Raw genomic sequence first — 11,188 nt, 5'->3', positions numbered from 1 at the left:
AGATGGATGTATCCATTTGAAAGGTAATGTTTTTCATTATATTCATTAAATTATTTTTTCTTAATCTTCATTAATTATTAGCTATCATATATAGATATATACACATAAGTAGTTGCATACAAACAATTAAGAAAAGAGAAAAGATCAAAGGATTAGTTGTTTAAGGTTATATTGCGAGAGAAACTGATAATTTTTATTCTTATTATTTTGGGAATGAAGTGTCATGTAGGAGAAATAAGCCCAATCGCAATGATGAGGATGATAGTGATCTTATATTTTCACCGATATCAATTTTTAATCAAAGTAGTCGAGGATATAAAAAGCGTGGAAGGCGATACTTCACTAGTATGGAAAGACAATCAGTTGTGATACATATTTTTCTTAATTGTCAAGAGATTCAACCATATATTAAGTAAGTATCAAAATAATATTATCAAACTACATATTAATAAGTGTTTTATAACTATCAACAAATCTCAATGTACAATTATCATCTTGTTCGTAAACACATGGGGTAATGAAGCCATATATACGAGATTTTTCAAATGGATGAAAAAATATGTAAGTATGAAAGCTTATATATTGAATCAATAGGTATAATGTATTCATTAGATTAAATTGTATATTCTTTTTGAATGATATATATGTAGGTTTATGATGAATACTCAAATACGTAACATTTTTCATTAGTGAGAGAAGTTACACTTGGACCTGAATCTCAAATTCAATAAATGAATAAGTATTGTGCGAATGGTTTTAAGTTTCAAATTGAAGAAGTTTCTAAGTATAATAAAACTAATAATAGCGGTGTGTGCGTTTGAGGTGATGTCGACGGTAATGGCCAAACTATTGAATATTATGATGTGATTCTGGAGATTATTGAAGTAAGATATTCAAGTTGGCCTAAATAAAGATAGTCGGTATAAGTGGTTTGACCCATCACATAGAGGCAATATAATGGACCAACAACATAATATAATTGAAAGTTAAGCACACCAGACAATACAGAAGCTATGATCCTTTTATCACTGCCCAAAATGATAAGCAATTGTATTACGCTACATATCTATTGCTTAGAAATAAAGCTAATTGGTGAGTTTTTATAAAGATTAGGCCTATGGAAGGATTGAAATTGAGAATGTGTTAGATGAGGCATACCAAAATGATGTCACAGTTGTTCAACAACAAGTTGATGTTGAATTGAAAACCATACTAGAACATCCCTAACACATATTAGAAGAAGTTTCTGATGATGAGCTAATGCCAAATCTTGAGGAAGAAATAAATGAGAAAAATAAATCATTCAGGCATGATGACAACTGAGGAGGAGGAATGGGATAATGATGAAAATGAGACAAACGAGGAGGAAGAGAAGGAGAATGATAGACTATAGTTAGTATGTAAGTTAATTTATTTTGCTGACACAAAATTTATTTAATTTATGTTTTTATATATTGTAATGTAAATTTGCATACAAATGTCATCAGGTGATGATGGTGATAGATCTCGTGATTATCTTGGGGTTAGCCATTCTGGTAAAGCTAAAAAGAAGAAGGCTAGGAGGCCTATTGATCCTGAGGATATTATAGGACATATTTCTTCTGCGTTGGATCAGCAGTGTCGTCATAGTCCTATACATATTCATATTGTTCCATTTGAGATTATGGATCCATTAGTGTATCATAGTCAGTATCGTTGTCCACATGACGCTCTTTCTACTTCACATTCCAGACCTATACTTCGCCACACTTTCCTACCTATATAGGCTCAACCTCGAGCACAAACTTTATTATCTCCCCTGGTTCCATCTTCCACAGTTTCATCTCCCACATCTATATTTCCTCATCTATCTAGCCTCAGACTTAGAGATACCAGTCTTGAGTCAGATGCTATGATCGATACTTCTCTATTGACTCAGTGTTGTGTTTATCCTGGAGTATCACTTTCAACTTCTCACGCTGCATCACCCAATATGGAGAAGGATACACCTGAGTTAGCAACTGGTTAGAAGAACAAGCTTGGTAGAGTCATGATCTAGCTAGATGGATCATCGTAAGTTTGTTTTGTTATGTATTAAATTTCTTATTTATTTATTTAATTATTTATTTATTTCTTCTACATTAATATATTAGTTATGAACTAACATGTTTCTTATATGTCTTGCAGGTGGCATCCGCCAAATGATGCTGCTACGGCTCTGCAAGAGAGTGTTAGGAGGCTTTATATGGAGCCCTATCACTCTTGGCGCGAGATTTCAAATAGAATACGACAGACAATATTTAATGAACTTGAGGTATATAATGTTTAGTTATATATTTTTAGTTAAGTGTAATATTTTTTAGTATTCTTTACTTTATTAATTATCTAACGATATTCACTCTTTTTTTACATTTTGTGTACTTGGCAGCCCAAGTACAATATGGTCATTGCAACCACATTTGAGAGAAAAGAGAGCGCAAGACTGTCTAGTTGGCTAAAAATATTTTAGAATTTAAGAACACCTGATAGTTGGATGTTACCAAATGTCTTTGAGGACTTATGTCGGTATTAGGATATCGATGAATTCAAGATTTTGTCTGAACAAGACAAGAAAGCTAGAGGCAGTGTTAAGGGTGGCTTGTTGCACACCGGAGGTGCAGAAAGTGTTGGAACAATCACGAAGAAGATGGTAAATTTTTAAATTTTAACTTTTAATTCATATAAATTATTAGTTGATTAAATATTATTTGATTGATATCATCTAAAACTGTATTCTTATTTATAGGAAAAATAATTGGGGCATCCTCCTCTTCATATTGAAGTTTTCAAGAGACCTCATGTGAAAAAGAAGAATAATGAGTCGGATCAAGACGAGTGGGTGGAGGAAAGGGCCGAATGATCTTATGTAAGTTATTTAAAACATATAGTGCATATATATTATTTATATATTTTTTATATTAAGTTTTATTTTTAATATGCAGAAAGTGTATGAGCGGCATGTACGTAAGATGAGCGATTCGGTCCATCTCATGCCTGATGATTTCACTCAAATTTGGACTAAAAAAGTGGTAGAAGGGATATATAAAGGCAAAATTTATAAGAAGAATCCAATCCAGTCTAGAAGGTATTGGATCATCACTCCAAGTTGAGGTAATTGACAATGTTCAGATAGCTACAATCGCAGTAGATATCTGAATTTACACGTGTATTGGCGAAGTACGAGAAAAGAAAAGAAGCTGAACAAAAACATTGAGCAAATAAAAGAACAAGTGTTTAACCTCGCTCGTCGGCCTAATTATGCATTCTGTTCTTCAAGAGAGTCCATCCTACCGATGACTCAGACAATGATGAAGATGAAGAGTATATAAAGTCCACCCCTTAAGATACCATCCTCCTTTGATTAATAAAACATTTTGTTGGTTTTTGTACAAACTTTAAAAGACTTTATAAGTCTTTAAATTAAGAATTTTGTGTTTTTAAATGTTTAATTAAGTTTGTTGTTATATGTTTTGTGTATTATTTTTGTTTGTTGAATGATATGAATGGGCTTATGTGAATTGAAATGGATGTTCAAGTGGGTAGCAGAAACTGTCAGTTTTTATTGTCAAAAATATTGCAGAAAAAGCAATGGATAGGGATGCATAGTCCGTCACTTTATTTTCATTATTTTTTAATATGAAGAACAAAGCGACAGACAATGCGTCTGTGCCCATCGCTTTTCTAGAAAAAAAATATTGTTCGTCACTTTGTTCTTCAATATGAAGAACAAAGCAACAAACAATGCATCCCTATCCATCTCTTTTCTGGAAAAAAAGTCAACATTGTCCGTCACTTTGTTCTTCAATATGAAGAACAAAGTAATGAAAAACTTCGCATTTTTTTAAAAAAAAATAAAAAAAACTAAAAGCGACAGAAAGTGTCATTCACTAGCGATGCAGTCCATTGCTTTTTTAAAAGAGTCAAGGTAAAAAGGATAGAAGTGACTGAATCGCTTTTTCATCGATTTTGACCAAAAAAGCGACGCAATCCATCTTTTTTAGCCTTCGTTTATCTACAATTTTTTAGTAGTGAAAATGATAAAATATTAAATCCTATTATAAATCAAAGCAAATAAATACTAAGAAATAACAGAAATGGAGAGATACGAGATGAAAGTTGATTACAGCCTAAGCTAAGGATCCCTCAACCCAATACGAGCCTGAGGCTCGTAGAAGAATCATGAAAATAGGAATAAAGGAGCAATCCCAAGCCCATCACATACATTCCTAACCCAAATGCAATCTATACTAAGCATTATTTCATGGGGCACAATCTAAATAAAAGTAGACCATAGCCTACTTGGAAGCCGAACAACAAACTCGGACCATCCACGAGTTGTCTGTCTCTTCTTTATATCCTTTGGATCCCACAATACTATCAATATCATAAACTATGCATAACTATAAGAAAAAAATACTCATATTGCTATAATATATTATGAGCCTAAAATTGGGTCAAAATGGACTTGTGGGAACCCTTAAGGGAATTTCAAAATTGAATCCATCACTAGGTCCCTAATAAATCAAGGTACTTGTGCTTAAAATTTGACCACAATCAGAATACAAATAGGGCCCCAAATTAGCTTGTCAAGTTTCAAGAATTGAGAGCACTAAATTTAAGGTAAAATGTAGGGCTGGGCGTTCGGTATTCGGTTCGGTATTTTCAAAATTTAGATTCGATACAGGTTCACAACACATTGGCACAATCTGAGAAGACAACTATGCTTGGTTGGTTGTTTGCATTTGTTTGATCTTTCTTGTGTAGGTGTGACAAGGGTACAAATACAACTATGGAAGGTGCATTCACATCACCCTGGAAGGAGCTGCTCATCAAGAATATCACATCAAACATCACACAACAACAACTACAATCTGCAAACTGAAGTTGAACATGGAGGAGCAACAGCAACTTCCAACAACTACAACTCCAGCTCTTGGAGGCCCTTGCTCTTGTTTATTTGTTTGTTTGTGTGTTTATGCAGGTTACTGGAGCAGCAAATCCCAACAAGCTGTAGTTGCACATGCCCTGGTCCCTCTCCAACTCACTCTCCAACATCAACAAAACCCCAACAAAGTGCAGAAACTCAAGGCACCAAATTCACAGCTCCAACAATTTCTGAAAATGCAGATTACTGGAGGCTTCAGAGTTCACCTTACAGCTGTGGGGAGGACAATCACAACACCTGGAGCCATTTTTCTCCTATGCAGAAACATCACATAACAACAGCAGAGACTACCACCAAATTAATGCACTCAAAATGATTTTGCAACTTGAAGGATGCAATTTACTTGGAGCCAACAACAAGCAACAACCAACACCAGCAAATTCAGATTAAGTCAACAACAACCAATCTGAAGTTGTTAGAGCACTACATGGCTATTCTTCAGCACATCTTTAGAAGCAACATATCTCCAACAAGTTGCACCTTCTTCAGCATCAACAATTCCAACAAACTAGATCACAACTTACTTCCTTTTCAACATCTTCAGCAGCTCCCTACACTACAACCAGCAGCAACAACACCTGCAGCAGCTCCTTACACACACTACAACCAGCAGCAACAACAAACTACAACACCTGCAGGCTGCAGGCTGCACTGCAGCAACAATAAGCTGCAACACAATCAACCAGCAACAACAATAAGCTGCAACAGCATACAACATGCAACAACAACAACAAAATGATTCAGCTGCAACACACAACAACAACAAACAACATAAGCTGCAACACTACCTGCAGCAGCAGCACACTACACACCTTCAGCTTGAACAATGCAAATCAATATCATCCATAGCTAAAAAGAATTTAAAATGTGTCAATAATTAAACAAAGTAAAAAAATATAAAAATAAAATACCAAAGCTGAAAAACATACCAAGTTCAAGTTTCATAAGGTCATTAAAATCTTCTTCAACATTTATGGGATAAGACTCATTTCGACGCCAATCTTGAAGACAAATAACAGCTTGCACCAATTTCGGAGTCAAAGAACTCCTAAATGAATCAAGAATACGGCCTCCGGTGCTAAAGGCACATTCCGATGCCACACTAGAAATTGGAATTGCCAACACATCACGAGCCATCTCGGAAAGAATTTTATATCTAGGAGAATGAACTTTCCACCACGACAAGATATCAAAATTGTCGTCATCATCAGTCGGCTCTAGTTCTTCACTAAGATACCTTTCCAACTCCGACTTACTACCCAAACCTGTACCATCTAGTTTGTTCCTCTTCATTTGGATCCTATTTCTTACTTTTGTTGATTTTGTGCTAGTGTTAGAGATAGATGAATCTGATGTCTGACCCGATAAATCAGAGAGAGTAGATGGGCGTCGAGATACATTAGAGAATTTTGCTACATACTCTTCAAACATAGATTTCATGTAAGTCACCATTTCATCTTTTATTTCACTCCCTTTTTCATCTCCAAACATATCCTCAAGTGCGTCGCCAACATACTCTAGTTTGTTACGAGGATCTAAGATAGAGGCAATAAAAAGCACTTTATTCATTTTTTCAGGAGCACCCCAATACTTGACAAACTTTTGTTTCATTTTTTCTCCCATTTTTGCCAAAGAAGGATCATTGTCTTCCATACACTCTCTTAAATGATTGTGAAGCTCAACTATATCTTCAAAGTGACCAGCAGAAGTGACGTAGAGTGAACCTGAAACCTTTTCAGTTAGATCATAAAATCTTTTAAGAAATATTACCATATTACTTACCTTTTGCCAATCATCACTTTCAAGTACACCTGCAACACTTCCATCTTCACAAACATGATTAGCAAGATAAGTTGACAATCCACCATCTTCGAGATCAAAGTAATCAAATGCACTCTCAAAATGTTGTGCGGCATCCAACATCAAGTAGGTCGAATTCCACCAGGTTGGAACATCTAAACATAATGACTTCTTACTGTTTATATTTTTTAGTTCACAATATTCCTTAAATTTTCTAATCCTTGCGGGAGATTGTCTAACATATTTCACCATTTGCCTAACACGTTTGATCGATGGACCAACTTCTTTCATGCCATCTTGCACAATAAGATTCAAAATGTGAGCCATACATCTCACGTGAAGATGGTTACCACATTTCATGTTAGATCCCCAATTAACTATTTGTTTGTGTAACTCTTTCACCATGACATCATTAGAAGAAGCATTATCTACAGTTATAGTGATTATTTTCTCCAATTTCCAATCAAGCAAACACTTACTAATACAACGGGCCATTTCTTCACCCTTGTGACTAGTAACAACCTGAAAGTTTAAAATTCTTTTATGCAAAAGCCAATCACTATCAATAAAGTGTACTGTCAAACACATATAATTTATTCTTTGAATAGATGTCCATGTGTCTGTGGTTAGACAAACTCTCGGTGATGTTTCTTTCAAATACTTCATAAACTTTTGTCTCTCTTCACCAAAAACTTGATAACAATCCCTAGTCACTGTTCTACGGGAGGGAACTCGAAATAAAGGTTGGGTTTTTTTCATAAAATTCTTAAAACCTTCCTTTTCAACAAAACGAAAAGGAAGTTCATCAAGGATTAACATCTCAACTAAATCCCTCCGAGATGCCTCTTGATCAAAAGTCCAAATTGCCCCATCACACATTTCACCTTCTAAGGGAAAGTTTAAATTTGATTGTTTGTACTTGGAATTGAAATTGTTAACCTTATTTGGATTTTTAGGACAAGTTTTCAAATGTTTATTCAGTCCACTTGTTCCATTTTTAGTTGAATCAGCTAAGAGAACTTTACCACAATACCTGCACTTAGCTTTATAAATTCCATCTTCTATGAGCTTGTCATAATGCGGCCAAGCAGCAGATCTTGATTCTATAGCTTTTCTCTTCACCGTCAATGCATGTTGTTGAACTTCCATTGTTGAATCAAGAGACTCGGTAAGAGCCAAAGGTACGCTTCGAATGACATTGGTCGTTCGACTTGTTTCATCTTCCATCTAAACATTGAAGAGAATACAAATGTTATAAGACATAAATTAACAATCATTTTCATTTGAAAGAAAGGAAGCAAGAAACAAAGCAACAAAGATTGAGCGATTTTTATTTTTATGGGCTAAATTTTGAAGAGGAGAAAATAACAACCATTTCCCTTTTATTTCACAAGTATAACACCATAACAACCTCAAAGAAAGAGGTCAAAATCTGAACCCGTAAAGCCACAATATAAACTGTTTGGCTATACAAGTATATATAATATGACCAGTCACAAAAAACAAATAATTAAAAAACCCCTAAGTACAATTAGCGAAATCATTGTTCATAATCAGGGTAAAGAAAAAAAAAAGGTTAGTGAAGTTCAGAGTTCCTTCACAAAGGTGGAAAGATGTACCATATTGATATTGTAAGAGTACAATGATAGTATTCTGCGAGTTGAGTTGTTATTATTATTGTTAGCAGTAAAAATAGAGGGAAGCTGAATCTTGAACCTGGACGCCAGATGACTTGAATCTGGCTGGACCCCTAAATAGTTGATTTGTTGCAAAATCTTACTTTTAATCTTCCTGAACTTCTACCTCTAACTCAATTTTGCTATTGAAGACTTGTACCCCACCCTGGAAGTTCTAACAATTTTACAGAGGTCTAAGGTGTGAGAATATGAGTCGGGAAGATTAGAGTCAGCCAAATCAACTCTCTAGGATCCGCTCTCAACCCTTGTGATACAAGATTCGAGTCATCAGAACTTCGATTGAATGGCTGAAGGCGACGTGAAGGCACGGTGAAGCTGAAGGGCTGAAGGCGGCGTGAAGGGCTGAAGGCGGCGTGAAGGGCAGAAGCAGAACTTCAATAGTAGTAGTAGTGAAGTATTGAGATGAATAGGTTATACTGAAAGTGAATAGGTTAAGTGTTGTTAGGGTATGTTGAAAACAATTGGGCTGGATTAAATTATAGGAATGGGCCTATAGCCCTTTATGTTTAAAAATTAAAAGGAATTTTTAGGAGGCCCAACAGAAATAATTCGGTATTCGGTAAATCCCGAATACCGAACGGGATAATTAATAAATACCGAAACCGAACCCGAAATACCGAAATTTAATATTCCGGTACCGAATACCGGACCCAAGTACCGAATACCGAATACCGAAATACCAAAATAGCCGGTTCGGTTCGGTAATTCGGTTTTCGGTATTTTATGCCCACCCCTAGTAAAATGAAGAAATTAATGATACTTATATGTATGTAAGTGAGAACAGTGAATCCCTAAACAATCCCACACTAAACCCTGCTCAAGCTCCACAATTCTCAAAGAAATCACCTAAAACCCAAGCTCTAACCACCTATTCTTTTCAAGAACAAAGTGATAAAGAAGAGGAATATAATTACTAGCAATGATCATAAAAGCAGTCACTTGGCCGCTAAAGCGGTGCTAGTACACTTAAACAATTCGGCCGCTTGTTAGCAATCCTGCTAAAGAGGATCCTTGGTTGCTTAAGCAACCTCCGCTTAAGCCTGTTAAGTTTGAATGGACTCCGATCAAGTGATTGGGATTGATTCGCAAATTCGTGCACACAAATGAACTATGCCACCATACCAAATTTGACATTTTAAACTCAATAAAGGTGTTAAAACTTTCATTGGAGGTCGTCTCAACAAAAAGTGGATCCTACACCCAATGATTTATTTTAGCCATAAGCTACAAGGTTGCTAGAAATGAGTATGAAAGCCCCTGAACCAAATTAAAGATCCTTTTAGACCAAAATCGATGTTTTGGAGCTACTAGAATCATCAGAATTGCATTCTGAGGTCATTTACCTAAATTTTTAATCGACGTACTCGTTCAAACATCAAAAGCTCTAAAACACAGAAATTGACAAAAAACCAAATGAAGGACTAGGTGATCGATCTGTCAGTCCCAAAACTATATAAATTTCCTGGGGGCACTACAGGAAAGTTCTAACACCAAAATAATTGAGAAATAGAGGAAATGACCTAGAGGGTCATTACAATTTTAGAGATGGAGTCAAACTATGGACTTACTTGAAGAGATTTGCTTATGCTTCGAGAGGTATTTTTTAAATTAATTTTTAGCAAGTTTATGTGTTTTGCATGATCATATGTATTCTACCATAAACATATATGCTATCTAGTATTCATGTAAGCAGTATGTTCTTTCATGCTTCTGCAGTGCTTATATTTTTCAATAGGGATATCTCTCTTTTATGTCAAAGGTGTTGAACAGTTAGTATGTATTTAAAAATATCTATATCTGTCGAAAGGTGACCACCTTTGAGTGGGTGCAACTCCACCTCTGTCTTTGACAACCTTATATAATGACCTTCGACTCTCTAATTCTTTTTTTTATATTTTTTTCATTTTAGAAACACCTATAAAAAATTCATGCACTCATGTATCTTCAAACTTCAAACAAGACAATGAATTTGACTAAAACTTTTACCAGCAATTTTAATTCTGTCATGGGAGATTTGAAGTCTTCATTGATGAAGTAGATTTTGAAAGTAAATTGATTATTTTAAAGAAATTGTAAGACTCAGAAGTTGGAAAGCCAAAACGGAAGAAGAATCCAAAGAAAAGTTTGACTACCTCAAGTTTGTACGACTCATAGAGATGAGTCATAGGGGCAATGTATGAGGTTGGAATTTGGTTAAGGCAGGGAGTGGGTCTATGTGTCCAATTACAACACGTAGAACTGATGATGACTCATAAGAATGAGTCGTCGTTGCAGGGTTTGAGTTCCTACACATGACCTGTCTCAGGATTCTTTCTACAACTCATTAGGACAAGTCATAAAAGAGTTTATGACTCATAGAAATGAGTCGTAGGGAAGGTTCAGAGAATCTAAATCTCAGGGTTTTTAGGCTCTGCAGGACGAGTCATCTATAACTCGTACGGAGGCATTCGTAGGTTCCTCCCATCAAGTTTAATGAGGGATAGTTTGGTCTTTTCCCTATAGTTTATTAATGTATGTGGACATTTTTTGGACTAGGTTCTTAACTAGTAACTACCCTAAATACTCTAAACCTCTTATTGTCTCATTAACTCCTAAATTCATAAAACCTTTATCTCCCAAAGCTCCTCTCAAAGATTTTCCTCTTCATCAAGCAAGTGCTAGGGTTTTCTTCAAGATCAAGTCTCATTTTCAATTCCAAGGTCAAATTCACTAAGGTGTGTGGGAGTTC

The 11,188-nt window shown here is 35.3% G+C and overlaps 1 protein-coding gene across 3 annotated transcripts; it reads right to left on the bottom strand.

Moving 5' to 3' along the window:
• Nucleotides 1-5,277: 5,277 nt before the first annotated feature.
• Nucleotides 5,278-6,965, bottom strand: LOC129871706 (zinc finger BED domain-containing protein RICESLEEPER 1-like). 3 transcript variants are annotated; one of them, XM_055946671.1, is made up of 3 exons: nucleotides 5,893-6,965; nucleotides 5,752-5,812; nucleotides 5,278-5,662 (listed from the first exon to the last, which is right to left on the bottom strand). In XM_055946671.1, the coding sequence occupies exons 1-2, from the start codon at nucleotides 6,884-6,886 to the stop codon at nucleotides 5,778-5,780; spliced, it is 1,029 nt and encodes a 342-aa protein (XP_055802646.1). In that variant the 5' UTR covers nucleotides 6,887-6,965; the 3' UTR covers nucleotides 5,278-5,662; nucleotides 5,752-5,777. The 3 variants fall into 3 exon arrangements, with proteins under 3 accessions (XP_055802646.1, XP_055802645.1, XP_055802644.1); XM_055946670.1 differs by having other exon boundaries at nucleotides 5,278-5,630; XM_055946669.1 differs by having other exon boundaries at nucleotides 5,334-5,812.
• Between the last annotated feature and the right edge of the window lie 4,223 nt (nucleotides 6,966-11,188).

This window comes from Solanum dulcamara, chromosome 10, assembly GCF_947179165.1.
Source record: "Solanum dulcamara chromosome 10, daSolDulc1.2, whole genome shotgun sequence".
Taxonomy (NCBI): Eukaryota; Viridiplantae; Streptophyta; class Magnoliopsida; order Solanales; family Solanaceae; genus Solanum; species Solanum dulcamara.
The sequence above is the reverse complement of the archived record's forward strand: the minus strand, read 5'-3'. Positions and strand labels throughout refer to the sequence as shown.

Bases quoted from the DNA above. Each gene is read 5' to 3' on its own strand.
- LOC129871706 (XM_055946671.1), bottom strand. From the start codon at position 6,886: ATGTTGGATGCCGCACAACATTTTGAGAGTGCATTTGATTACTTTGAT. The intron at 5,813-5,892 runs GTATGTTTTTCA...AATTCTTTTTAG, and splicing joins CCTTATGAAACTTGAACTTG to CTATGGATGATATTGATTTG.